This window comes from Primulina tabacum, chromosome 3, assembly GCF_025594145.1.
Source record: "Primulina tabacum isolate GXHZ01 chromosome 3, ASM2559414v2, whole genome shotgun sequence".
Taxonomy (NCBI): Eukaryota; Viridiplantae; Streptophyta; class Magnoliopsida; order Lamiales; family Gesneriaceae; genus Primulina; species Primulina tabacum.
In genome coordinates, this window is record NC_134552.1 from 42,067,631 (window position 1) to 42,094,371 (window position 26,741).

Genomic DNA, 26,741 nt, shown 5'->3' on the forward strand with positions numbered 1-26,741 from the left:
CCTTCGTCGAAAATCTATGATGGCCCCATTAGAAGAAAGCCAGTCCATGACCAAAATGATGTCGAACTCCAGCAATGATAGCAAAATCAAATCTGCCTGTACCACATTCCTCTGTAATCGATTCTATCTTAGAAGTGAAAATCTGATCCCCGGATTGAATCTATACTCTAAATCTTGAATACATCAGTACCGGTATGATTCCTAGTCGCTGAACAAATGTCTTGGATATAAACGAATGTGTAGCTCCGGAATCTAGCAATTCATGTGTGGCTACACCGGAAATATATATACTCCATGCGGCAAAACATATCATCAAAGCTAATCGCTTTGAAACTTAATGAATTTCTACCAGCAATAATCCAAAATCTTCGACAAATTTACTGATTTAACCCAAGTAATACTCCAAAAATTTCGACATTAAACCTAAAAAATTTCATATTTTGCAATTTAGCCTGTAAAGTTTCGAAAATTACATTATGGCCCTACAAAATTTGCATTTTTACCCCTCAAAATTTTCGCATTTATCCCCTTGTAACCGTAAAATTCTCGAAACTAATAATTAAATCTCTAAAATTTTGAAAATTCTAAAATAGTTCCTTAAAATTCAATATTCATGCATTTCAATCCCTAAATTAGACTAGCTAGTGCATGCAACCTACACTAGTAGAAAAATCGCTTTTTACTTCGCGTATTCAATGAAGTAATAAGGTAGTTAATTGCCGAAGTATATGGACGTGAAGTAATAGATGTACCTTTTACTTTGGATAATAACCGAACTTGTATGATTGAAATTACTGAAGTCTTCGGCCGGTTTTCCTTCGAAAACCGGTCCAGAATTGGACCGGTGCCGAAGTAAAAAATGTGTTTTACTTCATCGATTTTTGTAAATAGTGAAGTAATAGAATATATATAACTTCGTCTTAATTATTATTTAGCGAAGTAGTTTATAATATTTTACTTCACAATTTACATTGAGTGACGAAGTAATTCATCTGAAAGACTACGTAGTTATGTATTTTGGTGAAGTAATAGACGCAAACAACTTCACAATTCATCCTATTTGTTGAAGTAAATATAAACTATAACTTCAGCATTTATCCTATTTGTTGAAGTATTTTATATTATGTTACTTCACAATTTACATTTAGTGACGAAGTAAGTGGTTCGAAAGACTTCAATAATTTGTATTTTGTGAAGTAATTGCGCAAAACAACTTAGTTTTTATAGAACAATGGTGAAGTAAATTAATTCTATCACTTCGTCTGATTTCTTATTGATGAAGTATTTAATATTATGTTACTTCACAATTTGCAAATAACAACGAAGTAATTTATCTGTTACACTTCATTATTTTTTATTTTGATGAAGTAATTGTTAAAAAAAGACTTCTCAATATATGACTTAGTACACTAATATAATTAAGTTCATAAAATATCCATCTCAAAATGATGAATATCCACTGAATCCACAATTACATATTCATCAATCCACAAATAACCCAAAAAGATATCCACAAAACCAAAAGTATATCCAAAAATCCACAATGACAAACAAAATATTTATCCCAACATACATCATCCATTTAAGGACTTACATAGGAGTAGACTAATTCACTCCATTCACTTCTGACCTCTTCATATTGAGATTGGTTGTAAAATTGGTTCTTGATGCATCCTGCAAATTGAAATTTAAAAAAAAATACATTATATTCTTCTATTTTAAATAAAATTGACATATGTATATTTAAAAAGTATTTAAATTATGGAATCTGAACATATTACATATATGTTGGCAATTAAATAAAAAAACAATGGAGATATAATGACAAAAAATTACAGATATGCTAACAGCCATGTGTGAGAACTTCACAAAACTGAGAAACCAATTAATGAAGCATGCAACCAAGAATCAACAAATTTATCCCAAGAAGAAACTCAACATCTTCTCCAACTGTGGATCATCGCAATCGACTATCTCTTTCATGTACCTCATCACACAATACCACATTCAACAGAACCACTTTGTTTTAGATTACCCTATAATGGAATTGAAAAGTTAATGCAACAATCACAATCTAATTAATAACCACTATCAATTCATGTATTCATAAATAAGTACGATACATACCATCAATATTTTAAAACCTGGCCCTTTAGAAATACCCTTCGAGGCATTGTACATCTTCACCCCACTACATTTTAAAAAGTAAGAAGTTATTTTTTTGCATATTTATAAGTTAATATATTCAAAATCAACATAAGTTACTACCTATTTTGTCACAATAGTTTTCCATGTACCATCTCGGTTCCTGTTATACGTAGAATCCAATAAATATATCATATTCTTATCTTCGTTGACGATAGTCAAGATCCAATTGTACCTGAAAAATGAAATTACAGCATTGACTATCATGAAGTATAAATCTATAAATAACTAAAATCTTACCCAGTGTTGTATGGGATGAGGCAGATGCTATCTCTACACACTGATTCCAACTGGTCAGCAATATGTTGTGATAAGTCACGGTCATCTATGCCAATCGAGCATGTAGGTATATTTCCGGGATCCACAAACGAAAAATAGTCAGCCTTGTCTTTTTCCTTCAAATATTTGTAGAGGTGACTGCAAGATATAGATGCACAAATATATCGTTTAGAAAATTTTCAAAATATGAACAAGTACCACAAAAAATATTATATAAATGCACAAATATTGTAAGTTAGACATTATATATACCCCATGTAAACTAAAATTTGTCTGGCACCTATCTCCCTCATCTCCATAAAGCGTAAGATATCTTCTCTTAGCAACCGTATGCTTTTAGGATGTCCAAACATAGCGTCCTCAAACTCAATGTATATGGTATCCGATTCATTCAGCAATCTAACAACATGAGAGTAGATATACTTGCACGACATGGGTAATGTTTTTTCAATTTCTTTGAACTTGTCGCGCTGACCAGGAACATCCGCAAGCGCAAATGATTGAGGTTTCCCCTTCCTCTACAATTTAAAATTTTATTCATACAAGTATTTTAAAATAAAACATTGTTCGAGCAACATATCTGACAATTGCAAACACAAAGTCAAATAAAAACCTAAAGTACCTTTGTCGTTGGAAAAATAACCAACTCTTTAGGCCAACCAACAATGACTCCAACAGCATCATTGATGATTGTTGGTCCAAACTTAATTGGGATCGGAAGCTGTGCTTTTTCATCTAAGACAACATCAATAGATACCTTGAAGTTCTCTTCCCCAAGTGGAACATGGTGAATCATAACATTTGGACCTCCTTCTGATATTATTGTGCCATAATCCACCACGTTTTCGCGTTCTTTTACAGCCAGGTGACATTTTTTCCCCTTTCAAGAACAAAAAGACATGATATATTTTTATAAATGGAGGTGAATAGAATTTAATTGACATTAAATTCAGAGACATGCAACCTTCGCATTTGAAGTGCCGCAATCATAAACTTCTTCCACATCATCTGACAATTTTGAGTCTTTCACTCCTGAGAACTTGTTTGATGCTACAGTCTCAGAAGATCAATCATTGATTAATGGAATCACAGCAGCAAGTTGAGACCTCAGCATCTCCAATTCATCTTTCAAACTTTTAGTCTCCTCCGATTGTGCTTTTACATTTTCAATCACAGCTTTTGAGATTGTTTCTCTCTTCTTTCTTGGAGTTTTAAAGTATACTTGTGGTTTTACGAAACCTCCCACACCTCGAACCCTTCCATAGTGTTCTTGGCTTCCTAAGGCAGCGGTTAACACGTCATTCATTCCAGAAGATTTGAACTCTCCTTTGCCTTTCTTTTCCAACATTTCATCCTACAATTGGAGACATGACAAATCAATTCACAAACTACAGTGTTATTTATCTAGGCAATATGGAGATTGAATAAAACTAAACATTTACAATTTTTTCAGCTACTTCTGATGTCTCCGAACATGTTATGTTGCCAGATTTGTCTTCTCGAGCTTTACGCCAAAGCACAGATCTATCAACTTCCTCATCTTCAGCAACCAAGTTTTTGTTCCGCTACAATTTCAAAATTCATATGTTTAATAACATGAAGAACATGCTAAAAATTACAAATATATTGCTCTGTTTCTTACCAGTTCAGCCTCCAAGCCGATGTAACCCTTGCGAGACATTCTGTGGTGATATTTACAATGCATGGTCCGTTGTTTTTTTTTCATGAGTAACCTACATCATTATGTTGGCTTAGTTAAGTATTGAATTTAATAAATTCGTGAGGAAACATATCAATTATTAAAGTACCTCCCATGATGGATCCAGTCTCGCATCCAGAAATGCTTTCCAATCTGCTATTGGGAGTTGATACTGACTTGGTGGAGAAATCAACTTTTCAGGATTATCTTTGTTCGGCCAAAAAAATCTACTAGTCAATTTGTTTTTGAAATCTCGCCACTTCTGAGATGTTGAATTCATCACAGCAGACTCACTTTGTGGCGCTAGTTCAAAGACATTCTGCAACAAAAACAGATTAGTTATAGGTGCAAGTATGACTGTAAATTCAAATTGAAGCTTGTACTTACCGAGATCTCTTCCCACAGTTTTTGTTTTATGTTTTCTGGAACTTCAGGCCATGACTTTATATTGATTGGCACCATGGCTCTAGCAATAGAACCAATGTATGATTGTAAAGCCCTTCCATTTGCATTGTATGTTGGCCGCCCCATGTCATCATAATCAATCTTTGCTTTTTTCCCCCATCTGGCAGTATCAATTAGTTTACCCATCAATGTAGGGCCTCGCTTGTTCCTCTGCACATCTACAGGATGTTCTTCTCCATCAGTAAGTATAGGGTGCTCTGCATTAGTAACTTCATTTAGTTTATCATCATGTACTCCTTGTATCATCTCAACTGTAGCATTTGATTCCTTTTTTTTACGACCCATTGAGCTTTTTTCTACATATTTACATGAATGAATCCAATGTTAAAACCTACACAATAACATTAACCATTAAAATAACATAAACAATAATTCTAATAAGACATGTATAAACATGACGTAAATAATAACATAAACAATAATAACATAAATAATAAACATGAATTGTAGAAACCTGACATAAATAATAGCAATGAGGTTATGTTTATAGCATAACAAAAAACATGACATAAAAGTGAAAAACATCATTTTTTCTTGTTCGTTTCCCAGCCACCCTCAGTTTCTGATCTAAAGTAACTTTCATGAGCCGGAATACAATGAGTATCAACATCATCAATTGGTCGAGAATCAGGAGTACTAGTCCAACCATCATCATCTCCCTCGTAACATCGATTTGGCACAGGGAGTACAATTGACCACCCTTTTTGTAATGGGTCATCAATATAAAAGACTTGATTGACTTGACTTGCAAGGACAAATGAGTCATTCTTGTGCCCTATTTTGTTCATATTGACCAAGGTGAATCCACATTCATCATTGTTGATTACTCCTTTGTCATTTGCAACTTTTGCACACTTGAAAAGAGGAACTTGAAATTGATGATAGTCCAACTCCCATATTTCTTCAATCACTCTATAGAAAGTCACATCAGTCATCAAGGGATTCTTATCTTTGGCACTACAGACAAGCATAGTGCTAGCAACTAGAGAAACCCCACTGTTTTGGCAAACTCTCTCATCATCCCGTGCCTTTGTTTGGTATAAATTGCCATTTATCACGTAACTACTATACTTAATAACTTGCCCACGTGGACCATGAGCCACCCATGTCAATGTTGATGTTGTTCCATCATTGCAGCTATCTATTTCAGCATCCACCTGACATTTATACAATTAGAATAGGGTGATTAAAATACTAGCTACAAACTGTTCACCGCAAAATGCATAAAGCAGATTTATCCACCTAACCTTTGCACGAAACCAGTCAATGAACTTCTTATTGTGAGCATCTTGTATCCACCTTTCATCTTACTCTTTTTTCTGAAACATTGACTTCAGGAAATATTTATGTTCACTGTGGAAATATTTATATAGCAATTTGTGTTGAATATTAAATATTGACAATTACATGGGTGCAGAATTATTGATTAATGCAATACACTTACATAATGTAGGGAGATATTTCTTCTGTATTTTCCAGCACAGTCAAATATGCTTGTTGAAGGTCAACTTGTGGCACTATAATTGGTGTTTTGCATGCTAAGAAGCCATGAATGTTTGATTTGGGATCGCGATTTGATTGAGGGACCCCAATAGGATCATGGTCATTTAGGTATTCCGAACAAAACTCAATTGCTTCTTCGGCTGAATATCTCTGAACAATGCAACCTTCAGGATGTTTTTGACTGCCTACATAACTCTTAAGCACCTTCATGGATCTTTCGAACGGGTACATCCACCGGAAGTACACTGGTCCACATAATCAAACTTCTCGAACAAGATGAACTATTAAGTGAAGCATGACATCGAAGAAAGAAGGGGGGAAATACTGCTCCAATAAGCAGAGTGTAACAACCAAGTCAGATTGCAGCTTATCTAACTTGGCTACATCTATCACCTTGCAACAAATATCTTTGAAGAAGAAGCATAATCTTATGATGGCATATCTAACATGTTTTGGTAACGCATCACGTATGAGTATTGGCAGGAAATGCTGCATTAGAACATGACAATTATGAGATTTCAAGCCAATCAATTTCAACTCAGACAAGGACACAAGATTTTTCAGGTTCGATGAGAAACCTTCTGGGACTTTTATATCCATTATCGACTGACAAACTTGTAACTTTTCTTTTTTTGTGAATGAGCATGCAGCAGGAGGAAGATATGTTCTTTTTTCACCAAATTTAGGTGCCAATTCAGTCCTAACTCCCATTTGAACCATGTCCAACCTAGCTGCCACATTGTCCTTGGTTTTTCCTTTAACATTCATCAAAGTATTAATGAGAGATTCGAAGACATTTTTCTCCATGTGCATCACATCAAGACAATGCCTAACATGCAGGTGTTTCCAATAAGGAAGATTGAAAAAAATTGATTTCTTTTTCCAACATTTTCTGAAATCTGTTGATCCAAAATCTTTTTCTTCTTTACTATCTTCCAAATTATTGTCCTTTGCATTCTTTCTCTTTTTACCTTTCACTCTAATCTTCTTTCCGAAAACACACCTTATGTCAGAAAGCTTGTCAAACAAAGCAACCCCAGATAATGGTGTAGATGATTCTCTATGTTCTTCCATACCATCGAACTCTTTCATTTGCCTCCGATATGGATGAAACCGTGGTAGGAATCGTATATGACCAACAAATGAAATTTTCTTCCCATTTTCCAATTGCTTTGCACAAGTATCTTCTTTGCATACTGGGCATGCATAATAACCATGTGTAGTACATCCAATAAGGTTACCATAGGCTGGAAAGTCATTGATGGTCCATAATAAGACTGCTTTGAGAGTGAAAATTGTCTTCGTTAAGCATCATAGACACCATCAACTCCATCCCACAATCGTTGCAAATCTTCAACTAACACATCAAGATAGACATCTATATTGTTTCATGGCTGTTTAGGTCCTGAAATGAGCATAGTTAGCATGATGAATTTTCTCTTCATACACATGTTTGGAGGCAGATTATAGGTGACCAACATAATTGGCCAGCAACTGTACCAACTACTAAGGTTGCTATAAGGATTAATGCCATCAGCTGCAAGTGCCAGGCGAAAATTTCTTGGTTCACTTTCAAAGTCGGGCCACATATGATCCACCAACTTCCAAGATGGTGAATCAGCTGGATGACGTAACTGACCGGGAACTCCTGTGGTTTCTGCATGCCATGTTAAATTTTTGGAGGTATGTAGAGATTTAAACATGCGCTTAAATCTTGGTATGGGAGGGAAATACCACAACACCTTTGCAGGAACACCTTTCTTCTCAACGTTCTTCTTGGTTAGCTTCCACCGTGACAAGCCACATTTAGGGCAGTTTACGCAGTCTTTATATTGCTTCCTATAAAAAATGCAATCATTGGAACAAGCATGAATCTTTTCGTGACTCAACGCCAAACAACTCAATGTCTTTTTTACATCATACATTTTGGTTGGCAGGTTGTGATTATCTGGTAGCATATCCCCAAAATCCATTAGTAGATCGGAAAATAGAGCGTCACTCATCCCATGCTTTGCTTTGGTGTTGTATAGTTTCACAATTGCACTCAACTTTGTGTAACGCTTACATCCATTATACAAAGGTTTCTCTGCTTCCTCGAAAAAATTCCATAAATGCTTCTGGGTTTTCTGTATATTTATCATATGCTGCCTCACACATATTAGTGGCTTCAAAGTCTCCGTGATAGTTACCAATTGGCTCCTTGTTGGTGCTCCAATTTACTTTGTCACTTTCAGCAGACTCACCGTGCCAAATCCAATTCACACAATTTTGACTAAAAACATGGAAATAAAGATGCTCTCGAATGGACTTAGCTGGTCTTTTTTTAAGATTTTTACATTTCCAACAAGGACAATGAATTAAATTGGGATCAATATGGGAATTCTCTAAACAACCTCTGATAAACAGTTCCACACCCTCCTCGTACTGTTTTGACCTTCTATCCGAGTGAATCCAAGATTTATCCATTTCAATACAGCAAAATACCAGAAATATATAACAATAAATTTGATCTAAACATAAAAATATTACATTTAATAATGTCATTTTCAATTTAATTTCTCGAATGCAAAAAAAAACGAAAGAAGACTACCTATTGATGAAAATAAAGCAACATTGTTCCTAATTAACTTTGATTTGAATTACTCTCACATGTGCCGAAAATTAGGAACCCAGAGACGGACAACCAAGGCGAAAACAAGAAATTAACCAATTATCGTTCAAATCAATACCATACCTCGGGAAACTGGTGACTGACTAACACAGGTAAAGCAATATCGTTCCAGTCAAAATGGAGAAGAAACAAAGGCGCAGGGGACGGCGGTTGTGTATCTCAGTCGCTTCTTCCGTCTCAGTGCTTTGAACGGTGGTGGTGGTGGTGGTGTTTTGCTTCCCTCTCGGTGAGTGGAACGCCGGTGGTGTTGGTGGTTCGAAGCGAACGTGGTGTATCTCCAGTCGCAGCTTCCCTCTCGGTGCTTGGAACGGTGGTGGTAGTGGTGGTGTTGTTCGTCCCGCCTTCTTCTCTCTCGGTGAAGGAACGGCGGCGGCGGTGCGTGGAATGGCGGCGGCGCGGCGCAGTTCGAAGCGAAGAAGATAGAAATTAGGGTTAATTTTGAAGGAAAATGTGGATCGATCGAAATGAGCTCGTCTGAAGGATATATGATATAATAGATATTAAATTAATTAAACTTATCGGTTCATCTTTTTACTTCAATATGAACTTATTTTCCTTATTTTTTACTTCATCAACATTGATATGCCGAAGTAAAATAAATAAAAAAATACAGTGAAGCCTGTGTTTTTAAACATCTGAAGTAAAATATATTATTTTACTTCGCTTGTGTTATTACTGAAGTTATTGGTAATCTATTACTTCGTAATTTATTATTGCCGAAGGAACGCTTGTCGAAGTAAAATCCGATTTTTCTACTAGTGCTAATTTACTCTAGGTTCTCCACACGAAAGTAATTTAACAACAAACATAATAATTCATGCATTCGAGGTAGTAAATAAACGAAACTTTTAAACTTAAAGGTTACCGATGATCAATGTAGAATCTGGCTCGGCTTCTGCCTCCTCGGCATGCATCACGTAGGCCCGGCCAGTAGTGGGGCCCTGATTCCTCGGGCAGGCAACTGCTTTATGGCACTCTTTCTTGAATATGAAGAACATGAAAGTCCCTCACATGCACTTTCCATAGTGGAGTTTATTGTACTATTTGCACGGCGGTCCTCCTTTCGGCTTTAGAGCCCCTGGTTCCTGAGGCGACCGCTGCTGTCCTGGCCTCATATACTGTCCCCGGAGCTTCTGATGCCTCGGTGGCCCTGTAAACTGCTTCTTCTGTGATTGGGAGCTAGGCTGGGCCTGATGCCTCTTCCGCTGCATCTCGACGTCATTATCTTGGAGTCAATATCTCGGAGGGCCTCCTCCGCCTAAAAATCACAACCAGTCACCTCATCGTAACTAGCCGGTCTCATAAGCATCACATCCCGGTGCAAAGTAGGCCTAAGGCCATCCATGAAATGCTTCAAATTTTGGGCAACATCTCTAGCAATAAGGGGCACAAAGTAACAATCCCTATAAAATTTCCGTATAAACTCTGCCACCCTCGAGTCCCCCTGGCGGAGACTCATGAACTCCCTTGTCAGGCGACCCCTAACATCAGTTTGGAAATACTTGTCGTAGAACACTTCCTTGAACTGCTCCCAAGTGAGGGTAGCCAAATTTAGCCCTTGCGCTGCTCCCTCCCACCAAAGGGATGCATCATCTCTCAACATATACGTGACGCACCTGACCCGGTCGCCATCCCTCATATCCATGTACTGAAAGCAAAGCTCCAATGAGAGGATCCATCCCTCTGCTAAAAACGGATCAATGGTACCCCTGAAATCCTTTGGGTTGAGCCGTCTGAATTGCTCATATATATCAGTCTGTCGTCGGGGAGCCTACTAAGCCTGCTCCAGAAGTCTAGCCATGCCCTCGAGAACTCGAGTAGCTGCATCCAATGGCGGTGGTGGGTGGTTGGTGGTCTCTATCGCCTCCAGCAGTATCATCCTGGCGATCAGTGCTAGGGGCGTGTCTGGGAGTCATGATATTTGAATACATTCCAAATTATAAACGTAACCCATCATACAATTTAATATAGTTTTCAAAACATTTTATCCTCAAATCATAAAATCAGCTAAAAATGTGCTAGAAATATTAAATCACATAATCATGCTGGTGATAGAATTGAATACATTTAAAACATGTAAACTTACAGACTCGAGACTTGGTGACTGAGTTGCAGAAGCTGACGGTGGCACAACCCTATAGATGAACCTTGCTCTGATACCAACTGAAACGTCTACTAATTTTAAAATGCTACATTTTTTTAATAAATCTCGAAAATCACCTTCTAGGCATGCATGCAAAACTTAAAAAAATACATCTTTTTTAAAATAATCATAATGAATAAAATATTGTTGTTTAAATAAAAGATAAGTCAAAAAACCTAGACTTACGTTTCATATCAAAGTACTGAAAGTGGAGCTCCAATGAGCGGATCCATCCCTCTTCTAAAAACGGATCAGTGGTACCCCTGAACTCCTTCGGGTTTAGCCATCTAAACTGCTCATATATATCAGTCTGTCGTCGGGGAAAAGCAGTCATGCCCTAGAGAACTCAAGTAGCTGCATCCAATGGCGGTGGTGGGTGGTGGGTGGTCTCTATTGCCTCCAGCAGTATCATCCTGGCAATTAGTGCTATGGGCGCATCTGGGACTCATAATATTTGAATACAGTCCAAATTCTAAACGTAACCCATCATACAATTTAATCTAGTTTTCAAAACATTTTATCCTCAAGTCATAAAAGCAGCTAAACTTGTACTGAAAATATTAAATCACGTAATCATGCAGGTGATAGCAGTGAATACATTTAAAACATGTAAACTTAGAGACTCGAGACTTGATGACTGAGCTACAAAAGCCGGTGGTGGCACAACCCTATACAGGACCCTTGCTCTGATACCAACTGAAACGTCTACTAATTTTAAAATGCTACATTTTTTTTATAAATCTCGAAAATCACCTCTAGGCATGCATGCAAGACTAAAAAAATACATCTTTTAAAAATAATTGTAATCAATAAAATATTGTTGTTTAAATAAAATACAAGTCAACAAAGCTAGACTTACGTTTCAAAATCATGCAAATAAGAGACAAGTAAAAAACTTGAAAAAATCCTCAACATGTAAAAACAAACGTAATCAAATATTCATATCCACTCCTAACTTCAAAAACATGATATGCGGAAAAATATGGTCCTCGGGTTCATGTGCGCACATCCAGCCCTTCCTACTGAGGCTTCGGCACCTCAAGCCCCCTCAGTCAACATACTCACCTACATCATTCATGCCTAGTGAGTTTAAAGACTAAACACACCTGTATCGTTACTGTATACCCGAGATTTTGATTATTGTTATCTGAAAATGATTTGTTGATAAATTGATGTAATTATAGACGGAAAAGATCAGACCGGGAAAGACGAACGAAGACACGAATTATGTGCGAGGACTGAACCCCTTGCGCATATGCGCGACCGGACAGGGCGCATATGCGCAAGGAAGGCAAAGAACCTCGCGCATATGCGCGAGTATGGCAGAGAGTTGCAAAGAACCTCGCGCATATGCACCGGGTGATGGCGCGCATATGCGCGAGCTGCCGAGACTACACGCGCCGAGACAGAATGTCTCGCGCATACGCGCGAGACGTGCAGTGCATAGATGAAGCCACTTGCCCCTCATCATGCAAGATATATATATGTTGTATCAATTCTTTCATCAAGAAACAAGAAGGGACGAAAAGAATGCTTCCGAGAATTGCCAGAAATCCTTACGCCTTTTATTTTAGGAATTTGAAGTTTGTGCAAGATCCGTCCGTCAGAATTTCAATCCGACTTCAGTGCTGTATTTCTATCAAGGAGAACTTCAACTGGACATCAGTTTTATTACATTTTTTTATGTTTTGAAAATACGATTTTGAAAGAATCGAATATGATTCATATATGGTGTTCTTGACACAGTAGACATCGTATAATCGAAACCGGATTGAAGAACAGATACCGTATGAAATTGTTATAATTTTCAGAGTTGATTTGATTGAGATTGATATCAGATTTGTACTGTGATTGATCATGAATTGTGGAATTAATATCTGATTGATATTGTATCGATGGGTATATTGAGATTGTGCTGTTATGCCGTTGAAACAGAATTTGATCTAGTTCTGATTATATCCAGTATTGATTTAGTGGCGTATTGATATTATACTCCTCGATATTGTCATTGCCAGATTTATATTGACAGGCTTTGAATCCGAGACTTCCACAGAGTCAGATTGACTAGAAAAGAAAGGTATAAATCAATGTTGATCCGGGATTGCACAACTCGAGTTTGATTTAACTCGAGTTTCCCAAAATCACATACTTAATTGTCATTGCCTCGAGATGTTGCAATGTCTGAGATTGAGATGCTTATTCTATTGATTTATAGCAAAGCGTGTATTGAGTCATGGGCGGAGATGCCTAGTCATTGGCAGGATATGCCAAGTCTTTGGCGGATATGCCAAGACACTGGCATGTTTGGTTTATATTGATGTTTGCTTAGGAATTGATTTATTCCTATCGCTGAGATTCGATATATGAGACAATGTCCCGGAACCGGGATCCCTAAATTAGAAATGAGTCGAGTCTGAGATGATGACTCACGAGTTTATTTACAGTTTTACATCATTCATGTTTTCGGATTTGATACATGTTATTGATAACTGTTAGATGCTTTTATATATGTTTTTATATGATTGCATGTTTACATTGTTTATACTGGGATTATATTCTCACCGGAGTTATCCGGCTGTTGTTGTGTTTGTATGTGTGCATGACAACAGGTGGGACAGGATCAGGGTCAAGAAGAGAATGAGATAGGGCAAGTTAGCGTGGAGATCCGGATCAGAATTAGATAGGCTTCAGCACTTGATATATAGTAGTTGAAACCTAGTTTGATTTTAATGTATTGAGTACAAGACATGTACTTTACTTTTGATATGTATATCATATTGATTACATTACGTTTCCGCATTTGTATTTAAAAAAAAAATTAGATCCTGTGTATTTAATCGATTTAATTATCCCTAAAGATGATTAAGAAATGAATTAGCCTTCGGGTCCCCACAGCAGGTGGTATCAGAGCAGTAGATACTTTAGAATGAGATAGAAGCTAGTGAGCGGGGTAGATTGAGTTTTCTTCCTTGCTTTTGAATGCTAGCATGTGTTACTTCTTTATATAATACATGTTTACTTGACTATCTGATTTGATTGGTAACGTGTATTATTGAGAATAAATCAGAATCGATTCTTGATCAGCAGTAAGATGATCAGAGGAGGACTGAAATAGGTTTGCTATATTTGGTTGCTAACCCTTTGATAATGAGATATGCCTCCTCGAAGAGTACCAGAACAGGGTAGTACTTCTGCGAATCCGATGGATGTGACAGCAACACCGATGGAAACACTACTGAAGAGATTTTAGTCGTTTAAACCGCCAACCCTGAAAGGAACAGAGACTTCACTTGACTGTGAGTGTTGGTTAGATGATATTGAGATGCTGTTTGATTCCTCGGATTATACAGATGAGCGCCGAGTCCGATTAATTGGGCACCAGTTGCATGAAGTTGCAAAGAACTGGTGGCTCACGACAAAGAGAGCGTTGGAGCATCGAGGTACGAATATCACTGGAATGTCTTTAAAGCTGAGTTTTATCAGAGATTTTTCCCAGTGTCGTACAGGAAAGACAAAGGGGCAGAGTTTGCCAATCTGAGACAGGGTCGGTTGAACATAGAGAAGTATGTGGCCAAGTTCTCTACTATTTCTACGATTTGCTCCACACGTGGCTGAGAATAACGAAGCCGTTGCCGATCAGTTTATCAATGGATTGAATCCCGAGATCTTTACATTGCTGAACACCGGGCGACCGAATAACTTTGCTGATGCCTTGAATAGAGCCAAAGGCACAGAAGCTGGTCTGATGAAACAGAAAGGAGCTTCGTTTGTTCCTCCAGCACCGAGACCACAGCAACCACCTCCCAGATTTGAGAGTGGCAGCAGCAGTGGTGGAAAGAAAGATTTTCTGAAAGCCAGAGGAAAACAGTTTAAGAAGTTTGACAGCAGTTCTTCTGGCTCCAGTGGCTCCCGACAGAGCCAGAGTTATACCGGGGTTTATTGCAGAACTTGCGGAGGGAGACATCCGACCGAGCAATGCCAGGGAGTGATTGGTAGTTGCCGTATCTGCAGACAGCAGGGACACTTTGCCAAAGTTTGTCCACAGCGAAGTTCCCAGGGATCCCAAGGGAGCAGAGTCATCTGGATCAGTGGCTCAGATAGATAGACGATCATCTGCATGTTCATTCGTTCCAGCCACCACCGACTACTACTCCAGTCACAGCAGAAGCCAGGAGGTAGCCAGACAGTTAGCCAGCCTCCTAGACAGCAGGCCAAACTATTTGCTTTGACAGAGGAACAGGCCCAGGAAGCACCAGATGATGTTGTTGTAGGTAACTGTTCTTTATGTGGTTACCCTGCTTATGTATTGATAGATACAGTTTCTTCTCATACATTTATATCTGAACGATTTGCATTGAGTCATGCATTGCCTGTTGAGTCTTTATCTACTGTAGTGTCTGTCTCTTCTACTTTGGGGATAGGTTTGATATCAGTGAAGTCTATGAAACATTGTGTACTACAGTATCATGGGCATGAGATTGAGTTAGACTTTATTGTATTTGGGTTGTCTGATTTTGATTGTATTATCGGTATTGATATGCTGACCAAGTACAGAGCTACCGTTGATTGTTTCCATAAGATTGTGAGATTCAGACCTGACATGGCTGAAGAATGGAAATTTTGCGGTAAGGGTTCTAGATCAAGAATTCCTTTGATATCTGCATTATCTATGACTTGATTATTACAGAAAAGAGCGGAGGGATTCCTTGTCTATTCAGTTGATTTACTGAAATCAAGCCCATCATTGGCTTATTTGCCAGTGGTCTGTGAGTTTGCTGATGTCTTCCCAGATGAGATTCCGGGTTTGCCTCCGATTCGAGAGATAGACTTCAGTATTGAATTGGTACTAGGTACAGTTCCGATTTCTAGAGCTTCCTGGCACCAATCGAATTGAAAGAGTTGAAAGAGCAGTTGGAAGATTTACTGGCCAAGGGTTACATCAGACCGAATGTTTCTCCTTGGGGCGCTCCAGTACTGTTTGTAAGGAAGAAGGACGGTTCAATGAGACTCTGCATTGACTACCGGCAACTAACCAAGGCTACGGTAAAGAACAAATACCCTTTGCCTCGTATCGATGATTTATTTGATCAGTTGCAGGGTTCTTCAGTATATTCCAAGATCGATCTGAGATCTGGATATCATCAGCTGAGGGTCAGAGATTCTGATATCTCGAAGACATCGTTTAGAACTAGGTATGGACATTATGAGTATATTGTCATGCCGTTCAGTTTAACAAATGCTCCAGCTATATTCATAGGATTGATGAACAGTGTATTTCAGAGATATCTTGATGATTTTGTGATTATTTTTATTGATGATATATTGATTTATTCGAAGAATATGATTGATCATGCTGAGCATTTGAGGATTGTGTTGAGAACTCTGAGAGCTGAGATATTATATGCTAAACTTTTGAAATGCGAGTTTTGACTGAGACAGGTTGTATTTCTGGGTCACATTATATCTGGAGACAGAATTTCTGTTGATCCTAGCAAGGTTGAGGATGTGATCAGTTGGCCGAGACCGGCATCTGTACCAGAGATACGCAGTTTTATGGGTTTAGCAGGATATTATCGTCGATTTATTAAAGATTTCTCGGGTATTGCTAAACCAATTACTCAGTTGACTCAGAAGAATGCACCATTTGTTTGGTCTGAAGACTGTGAGTCCAGTTTTCTTGAATTGAAGAAAAGATTGACCAGTGCTCCGATCTTGACTATTCCATCAGGTACTGGTGATTTTGTGGTTTATTGTGATGCTTCTCACAGAGGATTGGGTTGTGTTTTGATGCAGCGGGGACATGTGATTGCTTATGCCTCGAGACAACTGAAGCCACATGAGTCTCGCTACCCAATTCATGATCTTGAATTGGCAACCATCATATTTTGCACTGAAGATATGACGACATTACCTATATGGTGAGAAGTTTGAGATCTATTCTGATCATAAAAGCTTGAAATATCTGTTTTCTCAGTCAGAGGTGAATATGAGGCAACGAAGATGGCTTGATTTATTGAAGGATTTTGATTGTGAAATCAAGTACTATCCGGGGAAATCCAATGCAGCAGCCGATGCACTGAGTCGAAAGGTATGTTCTTTATCCTTATCCACGATTGGTGTTTCGAAAATGATTGAAGATTGCTATTTGTCCGGATTAGCATTTGAGATAGATTGTAGACCGCTGAGATTATATGCTGTTCAAGTCAAACCATAGCTGATTTTGAGAATTAAAGCGACTCAGAAAGTTGATCAGAACGTTCAGAATTCGATATTGATGGTCAGAGCAGGGCATCGGTCAGAATACCAGGTTCGTGACAATGTGTTGTATGTGAATAATCGTCTTGTTGTGCCAGATGTTTCAGAGTTGAAACGACAGATATTGTCAGAAGCGCACAGTAGTCGATTCAGTATTCATCCTGGTGGCAGAAAGATGTATAATGATTTGAAAAGAAAATTTTGGTGGAAACAGATGAAAACTGATATTGCTGAATTTGTATCCAAATGTCTGAATTGCCAACAGGTGAAGGCCGAAAGAAAGAAACCAGGAGAACTGTTATAGAGCTTATCTATTCCTGAATGGAAATGGCATCACATTTCCATGGATTTTGTAACAAAGCTACCGAGATCCTCCCGAGGTTGTGATGCGATTTCGGGTTGTGATTGACAGATTGACCAAATCAGCATGTTTTATTCCGTACAAGATGACGTACCGACATGACCAGATGGCAGAGATTTATGTCAAAGAAGTGGTCAGATTGCACGGAGTGCCGAAGTCGATTGTATCAGACCGTGATCCTCGGTTTACTTCGCACTTTTGGCAGAGTTTACAGCAGGCTCTAGGTACGAAGTTACATCAGAGTACCGCATATCATCCACAGACTGACGGACAGTCAGAGCGGAATGTCGAGACACTGGAGGATATGCTTAGAGCTGTAGTGCTTGAGTTTAGCACTAGTTGTCAAGATTCTTTGCTACTTTGTGAGTTTTCGTACAACAACAGCTATCAGACGAGTATTGAGATGGCACCGTTTGAAGCGTTGTATGGTAAGAAGTGCAGATCCCAGATTTATTGGGATGATATCTCTGAGGTTCCTGAGATTGGACCTGATATGATCAGAGATATGACAGAAAAAGTGAAACTGATTCAGAAGAGGATGAAGGCAGCTCAAGACAGACAGGCCTAATATGCCAATGTTCAACGTAGACCGTTGGTATTTGAGGCAGGAGACCGATTATTCTTGAAGATTTCACCTTTCAGAGGAGTTGTCAGATTTGTCAAGAAAGGGAAATTGTCTCCACGTTATATTGGGCCGTATGAGATTCTCGAGAAGATAGGAGATCGTACCTATCGACTCGCGTTACCGCCTTCTTTATCGGGAATACATGATGTCCTTCATGTTTCTTTATTGAGGAAATATCTTTCCGATGCTTCACATGTCATTCAGCCAGACGAGGCCGAACTTGACGAGACCCTGAGTTACTTTGAGAAACCGATTCAGATTCTCGATCGTAAAGAAAATCAGCTCAGAACGAAGACTATTCCGCTTGTGAAAGTTCAGTGGAGTCGTCATGGCATCGAAGAAGCTACATGGGAAACCGAATCAGACATGAGACATAGATTTCCAGAGTTATTTCACTGATGTGAGTCTTCTTATTTAGCTTCTGTTATACATTTCTTTCTGATATGATTTGATTGCTTGTAATTTCGGGGATGAAATCGTATCTTAGGGGGGGAGAAATGTAATGCCCGATATTTTGATTATTGTAATCTGAATTGATTTGTTGATAAATTGATGTGATTATAGACGGAAAAGATCAGACCGGGAAAGACGAACGAAGACACGAATTATGTGCGAGGACTGAACCCCTCGCGCATATGCGCGATCGGACAGAGCGCATATGCGCGAGGTAGGCAGAAAACCTCGCGCATATGCGCGAGTATGGCAGAGAGTTGCAAAGAACCTCGCGCATATGCGCCGGGTGATGGCGTGCATATGCGCGAGCTGCCGAGACTACACGCGCCGATACAGAATGTCTCGCGCATATGCGCCGAGGAGGGTCGCGCATATGCGCGAGACGTCCAGTGCATAGATGAAGCCACTTGCCCCTCACCATGCAAGATATATATATGTTGTATCAATTTTTTCAGTAAGAAACAAGAAGGAACGAAAAGAAGGCTTCAGAGAATTGCCAGAAATCCTTACGCCTTTTATTTTAGGAATTTGAAGTTTGTGCAAGATCCGTCCGTCAGAATTTCAATCCGACTTCAGTGCTGTGTTTCTATCGACGAGAACTTCAACTGGACGTAAGTTTTATTACGTCTTTTTATGTTTTGAAAATACGATATTGAAAGAATCGAATATGATTCATATATGGTGTTCTTGACATAGTAGACATCGTATAATCGAAATCGGATTGAAGAACAGATACCGTATGAAATTGTTATGATTTTCATAGTTGATTTGATTGAGTTTGATATCAGATTTATACGGTGATTGATCATGAGTTGTGGAATTAATATCTGATTGATATTGTATCGATGGGTATATTGAGATTGTGCCGTTATGCCGTTGAAACAGAATTTGATCTAGTTCTGATTATATCCAGTATTGATTTAGTGGCGTATTGTTATTATACTCCTCGATATTGTCATTGCAAGATTGATATTGACAGGATTTGAATCCGAGACTTCGACAGAGTCAGATTGACAGAAAAGAAAGGAATAAATCAATGTTGATCCGGGATTGCACAACTCGAGTTTGATTTAACTTGAGTTTCCCAAAATCACATTTTTATTGTCATTGCCTCGATATGTTGCATTGTTTGAGATTGAGATGCTTATTCTATTGATTTATAGCAAAGCGTGTATTGAGTCATGGGTGGAGATGCCTAGTCATTGGCAGGATATGCCAAGCCTGTGGCGGATATGTAAAGACCCATTACAGGCCCAGTGGACCGCCCATACGGCCCACTGCCCCGATCGACCCAAGGCTATCCCTATCTTGGGCTCCCTCAAAGGGGCCTTTTCCCTCACGGGCTTTCCATAGGCGTCGTACGGGTTACTCATATGATCTCCCCCTCCCTACCAAGGGGTTTCTTTCGCCTCTCCAGGACTCGATCCCATGACTTATAGGATAAGTACATTGATATCAAGAGTCCTGGTACCAATTGAGCTAGTAACCCGTACGACGCCTATGGAAAGCCCGTGAGGAAAAAGGCCCCTTTGAGGGAGCCCAAGATCGGGATAGCCTTGGGTCGATCGGGGCAGTGGGCCGTATGGGCGGTCCACTGGGCCTCTAAAGGGTCGTTACAATAAAAGGCGCCTTTTATTGTAACGACCATGGGCTATCCCGATCTTGGGCTCACTCGGGGGCCTTGTCCCATCTTGGGTTCCCTCTGGGGCCTTTTCCCTCTCGGGCTTTCTCATGCATCATTACTCATAGGACTCTCCACACCAGGTTGGTGGAGTGATACCTCCCCAAGTCTCGAACCCATGACCTCCTGGCATAAGTACATAGTTCAAAGAGACTTGGTACCAGTTGAGCTATTGTACTTATGCCAGGAGGTCATGGGTTCGAGACTTGGGGAGGTATCACTCCACCAACCTGGTGTGGAGAGTCCTATGAGTAATGATGCATGGAAAAGCCCGTGAGGGAAAAGGCCCCAGAGGGAACCCAAGATGGGACAAGGCCCACGAGGGAGACCAAGATCGGGATAGCCCATTGTCGTTACAGGATATGCCAAGACACTGGATGTTTGGTTTATATTGATGTTTGCTTAGGAATTGATTTATTCCTATCGCTGAGATTCGATATATGAGACAATGTCCAGGAACCGGGATCCCTAGATTAGAAATGAGTCGAGTCTGAGATGACGAGTCACGAGTTTATTTACAGTTTTACATCATTCATGTTTTCGGATTTGATACATGTTATTGATAACTGTTAGTTGCTTTTATATATGTTTTTATATGATTGCATGTTTATATTGTTTATACTGGGATTATATTCTCACCAGAGTTATCCGGTTGTTGTTGTGTTTGTATGTGTGCATGACAACAGGTGGGACAGGATTAGGGTCGAGAAGAGAATGAGAGAGGACAAGTTAGCGTGGAGATCCAGATCAGAAGTAGATAGGCTTCAGCACTTGATATGTAGTAGTTGAAACCTAGTTTGATTTTAATGTATTGAGTACAAGACATGTACTTTACTTTTGATAGGTATATCATATTGATTACATTACGTTTCCGCATTTGTATTTAAAAAAAAATTTAGACCCTGTTTATTTAATCGATCTAATTATCTCTAAAGATGATTAAGAAATGAATAAGCCTCCGGGTCCCCACAGTTATAATAACTACATATAAATAGAACACAACAGTGAAAAATAACGTAATAAAATACATTTGATGAACTTAAAAGCATAAATGTAAACGTGTCGTAAAATAGAATAACGTGACAAAACAAGTCTCATCATATCATCATATACGTATACATTTTTTTTTAATTGAATTCAGTTCATAAGTTGTGATTTTAGTATTATCATGTCAGTCGATGGATCCATCTACGTGTAACCGCAGTACCCGGCGACGGGGACATCAGCGACAACATTACCCGTCGGCTGAGTCCTGACCTTACATGTCATCGTGTCATCGTGTCATCGTATTAGTCACAACCAAATCCCATCCTTCAAAACATATTATCATATTCATGACTTAATAAATCATGCATATCCGTAAATTTTTCTCAAAACTAAGCATGCAGCGTATTTTTCATGTTTACATAAAAATTCGTATTCTAGATAACAAAAACATTTAAATCATGACAAATTTGTGCTCAGGGCGCAGCCAGGACTAAAAACTCAACACCAGTGCAAAATGACCATTTTGCCCCTAGAAACCCAAAATGACCATTTTACCCCTGAACCTCACAATTTCGACCCGAAGCTTACCAAACTCCTTAAAACACATCAAAAAATATTTAAAGTATCTCTTAGACGTAAACTCGATCCCGTATCAAAACTAACACGATTCGTTTTAAAACTTGGACCAGGGGTCCCGGTTTTAAACCGAATCAACGCGAAACGAAATCAAATTTTTCCCAACTCGAATCATGTATTAAAACTACCCAACCAGCCGTAAAACCACACGTCCCAGCCCACTATGACCCACAAAAATAAGGCCAAATGTTTCTGGAATTTTCCGCGCAAAACATTTTGAAAACCCTAGTACACTAAGCTTGCAATCGACCCTAGGCTCTACAGGCTCGGACCAGCCTTGGACCAACTCTTCCTGGCCCACATTAGGACCCTATTGGACCAAACTAAGCCTAGAACTCATCCCCATGCAAGCGCAGCACTGGAAGCACCAAGAACATGCACGGCCGTGCCCCACTCGAAGCACAACCGACCCTTAACCATTCAACCTCCTTCCTAGCCGATACCAACTGGTTATGGACCTCCCCTAGACCTCGGTTGGACCCTCTTGGATCACACCTTGGCCTGGTTCAGCCCTCGCAGAGCCTAGCCTACCCTACCCTTCACCAATAAGGTTCGAAAACCCTATACCGCCTAGGAGCATATCTTCGTCCTCCATTTAAACCTTGTAACCCTCGACACCAGCACCTTGATTCGCATCTTACACGACATGTACAACCCCTAACATGTAGTTTGGCAGCCCCCTTACACAATCATGCAAGAAAACATGAGTTTTCATAAAAGAGTATGTACAAATCCATGAAAAACCGATGCATAAACAACAAAGCATGCAAGATCTATATTCCCTATGTACACTCACACACATTAGCCTACATATGGAGTGAATGATGAGAAAAGAAAGACGTGAGGCGTGCCTTATCGAGTTTATGCTTATAAACTTGAAGATACGCGCGTCGGAGAAGCACCGGAGGAGCGGGGAGGAAGCTTGCTTGAATTTAATGGAGGGAAACTGATGGGTTGCTGGTTTATTCTGTAAAAGTCGAAGGAGAGGGGCTGCTGATGGAGGGGGGGGGGGGGGGGGTACTTAATGAGATTAGGGTTAGGGTTGATTTAGGTAGAGTTTAAATGGATTACAAAGCACTAATGGTCCCTAATTAAAAAGTAAAAGGTTTTGAGCCTGTTAGGCATTAATACCAACCCATCAAGTCCAATAACACACCCAAAAAATATTTTGTTTAGGTACTTTTTAAAAATATTGCTCGAACCCTTAAAAAGTTCACTTATTTGAAATTTTACGTACCAATGAAAAATACGACCCAACGAGTAAAAATACCTACCAAGGACCATTTTCACAAAAAATCCTTAAAACACTTCATATTAATTAATTAAAATTAATCATTCAATAAAAATATTTTTCCTGATTATCCCCGTCACTGTTACTTGTTTGACCACAAAATGCAACTTAAAATTTTAATACACAAAACTTAAAAAAATAATCGTGAAATAAACCCTAATCATGCAATATTTATGACTTAAATGCATAAAAATTATTAAATGCCTATTTAAAGTAAAACCCTAGATTGCATGTTTTGAGGTTGCGTAGTTAAAATTTCTGAACATTACAAAGTTGGTTGTGATATAATATATATACGACACTTCTCTCGTCAACAAAATTTTGAATTGTGATTTTGTTTGTCCCTACTGTTTTTATTATTATGCAATACATCTCATAAAGGGGAATGCACACAATCTTTCTTTTATTTGTTTTTGCCCAGATATATTAATATACGTAAAGCAAATGTGTTCAATATTGTTTTCATTCAATATGATATATATTTCGGTAGATATACTTAAAGCTAAGCAATTTTTTTACTAGATTTGCTAGCATATAATGCGTCTTCAATACAAACTTGTATCATTTGATAATAATTTAATAGTGGAAGAAGAAAAATTTGAGTTTTATATTATTTCGACTAAACACGATATTAATTTATAGCCTATAGGGTACAAGGAATGATGCATAAAAAGAATATTACAATAATTTATCGATCAAATCATTTACCTACGTACGTATCATCTATATTATTATTGAAAGATACACACGCCTTGTGTGTGTTATTTTTTTTTATGTTGATCAAACTATAATAAACAATTAACATGAAGTGTTTTCGATTTAGAACAGTTGTTCAATTTAAAAATAAAGTTTGTTTAAAAAGTTTTTTCTTGTAAAATATGGAATGACTTGAGGATAATTTTAGTGAAATAGTGAGTAAGAAAAATAAATATGGAATTATATTTTTTAGGTGTCCACTAAAACAGTTATTATGATTGCCTTATCTTTTATATAAGAAGATATAAGTTATAACTTCCAAAAGTTATCAAATAATTTCAAAATAATAGAGGGAATTTCAAGCTCATACAATCATATGGTATCCAAATACGTAATTTAAGCGAATGATTGGTTTATATCATGGATTTATAATTTGATGTCTCAAAGCATCCAGTCTAATTACGCCAATATATAAAAACGAATATCTATCTCTTTTAAAAATCAAATTAAAGCTCGCAATTTAATAGCCCTCGGATAAGGCTTTTATCAGCACCAGTACTAATTATATGCGTTACGAATATTACAGGAATCACTGCTAAATCAAAAAAAAACAAAACAAAATAAAACAAAACAAAAACAAAAAACAGACAAATAAATATAAAAATAAACTCATTAATATTGAATATACAGATACAAACGAAGCCAGGCAAAAGTCTACGGCAATCGGACCAGGAGTTCTTGATTCCCCATTGCTGCACGTATACGAAATACAAATGCATTGCATTCATCATCCTCAATTCTGAAAACACTGCTTGAAATGAATTCCTCCCGGATCAAGATCAAAATCAAACAACGAATCCCATACATTAACCGAAGAATTATCCTTACATTTTTCCAGAAACAGCATCATTTTGATTTTCAACATGATAATCAATATACTATACATTACAAATACGACCACGAAAAATCACATAACGATCATAGAAAGGTTTTCTTAGTTACCTTAAAGTTGTATAGATGATGCTTGTTTGTATCTGTGCGTGTAATACTTGTGTATATATATATAGTCGGGATTCCGAGAAAATTTGTCAAGCACGCATAAATTTTCCACATACATATATACTTACACACAACGTACAATATGTGTGTGTGTCTATATATATATAAGGTTATGCAACATTGTATAATGGAAATTACAAGTTGAGTTACAAAGTACATTCGAAATGACAATATTATCCTTAATATATTTTGGAACTGTTTTCTAAATAAAATATAAGGATAATTTTGTCAATTCAAATATATTTTGTAACTTAATTTGAAACATTCATTATACATATAAAATTTTGCATATATATATGTATATTCCCGCATGCGGGTTATTTTTCTTAATGTACAGTAAAAGGCACGTTAATTTGTATAGGAAAGCGAAAGGGGCAAGAAAGTGAGACTTATGTTTCATTTGTTACCTTAAAGCTGAGCATCTTTTTTAAAGTAAAATTCCATAATCAAATCCAAAAAGGTCTTTCAAGATCTATATTGTGTTTGAATTTTGGCTCTCCATGTTCATTTCCTCTTTCTATTTTTATTTTTTATAATAAAAGCTAAAATTGTATATTTTATAAAATTGGAAGCAAAAATTTTTATGGCTGGTTTCGCTATTAATAACTATTTAAATCGCAATATTTTGTTTTATCATATGAGTTCATTTTAGTTCAAAAAATCAAGATAATTAGATGAATTTGAAAACATTTTTTAACAAAAGATATAATTATAATTTTATTAAATAAAAAATAACATAACAATTATATAGTGCATATTGTTGAAAAATATATTTAAAATGTGTGTATTGAATATTTGAATGTTGAATATTTGAATGTTGAAAATAAGAGTTGTAAATATTGAAAATTAGTGTGTGATGATGTAGGTAATGATGTATTTTATTTTTGGATTATTTGTAAAGATTTCCTATAAATAGATCTCTCATTTGTGAAGAAAATCACAATTGAGTAGAGAGAAAAATATTATAAAGTATGTAGTTTGATAAATTTTGAGAGTTTGAGATTTTTACTTTTTACCATAAATTTTTACTTTTTCACAACACGTTATCAGCACGAAGCTCTAAAAGTCATCCATCTTTTTCCAAGCTCCAAACAGAAGAAAAAGGTAACAAAAGTAATAATATTTATTTTACTGTTATTTATTTATTGTGTATATATTTTAATATATAATATAATGTTATTATTTAATAATAAAAATAAATTTTTCAAAAACTTGTTATAAATCCTGGGAGGATGTTAAGACGACATCCTACACTCCCGGTAAGGGATACGACAAGTATAAAAGTCTATAAGATTTTTAAATAAAATATCTTATGACACATCATTATAATAATATGATATGATATACATAATTATTTAAATATGTCTAATATTATATACACCATATTATTACCATAAAATTATACAAATACATACCTTTATTTTTTTATACACCAACGGTCATAAACGGTAACAAAACGGCTAGTTTTTGCCCTATAAATATGATCTCATAAACACATTCAATCACTCCAACTTTCTCTTCTTCTCTAAAAATTATTCTTCACTAAATTTTCGAAGAAAAAAGAAGATGGCTTTCTCAAGGTTATTTTTAATTATTTTGGTTATCATACTCACGAGTCTTTTATTTATCGGAGAATATCCTCCTCGTGTGTTTTCTTTATTTTTACAAATGCTTGTACTTGTTGTTTATCCATTACTTTGTATTGCAATATTCATTAACTAATAAAATGCAT

General features: G+C 37.4%; 3 protein-coding genes and 2 long non-coding RNA genes across 5 annotated transcripts; all 5 read right to left on the reverse strand.

The window, feature by feature from the left end:
- Positions 1-2,085: 2,085 nt before the first annotated feature.
- LOC142539134 (uncharacterized) lies at positions 2,086-8,240 on the reverse strand. The gene is made up of 3 exons (XR_012818831.1): positions 8,075-8,240; positions 7,886-7,990; positions 2,086-2,163 (listed from the first exon to the last, which is right to left on the reverse strand). It is a non-coding gene; the product is annotated as an uncharacterized LOC142539134 (long non-coding RNA).
- LOC142538246 (uncharacterized) lies at positions 2,269-3,391 on the reverse strand. Its single transcript, XM_075643608.1, has 4 exons — positions 3,107-3,391; positions 2,737-3,002; positions 2,446-2,622; positions 2,269-2,380 (listed from the first exon to the last, which is right to left on the reverse strand). The coding sequence occupies exons 1-4, from the start codon at positions 3,278-3,280 to the stop codon at positions 2,269-2,271; spliced, it is 729 nt and encodes a 242-aa protein (XP_075499723.1). The 5' UTR covers positions 3,281-3,391.
- LOC142538247 (uncharacterized) lies at positions 3,551-4,197 on the reverse strand. The gene is made up of 3 exons (XM_075643609.1): positions 4,127-4,197; positions 3,927-4,049; positions 3,551-3,838 (listed from the first exon to the last, which is right to left on the reverse strand). The coding sequence occupies exons 1-3, from the start codon at positions 4,187-4,189 to the stop codon at positions 3,551-3,553; spliced, it is 474 nt and encodes a 157-aa protein (XP_075499724.1). The 5' UTR covers positions 4,190-4,197.
- Positions 4,219-4,933, reverse strand: LOC142538249 (uncharacterized). The gene is made up of 2 exons (XM_075643610.1): positions 4,571-4,933; positions 4,219-4,502 (listed from the first exon to the last, which is right to left on the reverse strand). Exons 1-2 carry the CDS (start codon positions 4,931-4,933, stop codon positions 4,284-4,286), a joined length of 582 nt encoding a protein of 193 aa, XP_075499725.1. The 3' UTR covers positions 4,219-4,283.
- Positions 8,241-24,608: 16,368 nt separating the features above from the next.
- On the reverse strand, positions 24,609-25,096 carry LOC142539135 (uncharacterized). The gene is made up of 2 exons (XR_012818832.1): positions 24,953-25,096; positions 24,609-24,749 (listed from the first exon to the last, which is right to left on the reverse strand). It is a non-coding gene; the product is annotated as an uncharacterized LOC142539135 (long non-coding RNA).
- Positions 25,097-26,741: the final 1,645 nt, after the last annotated feature.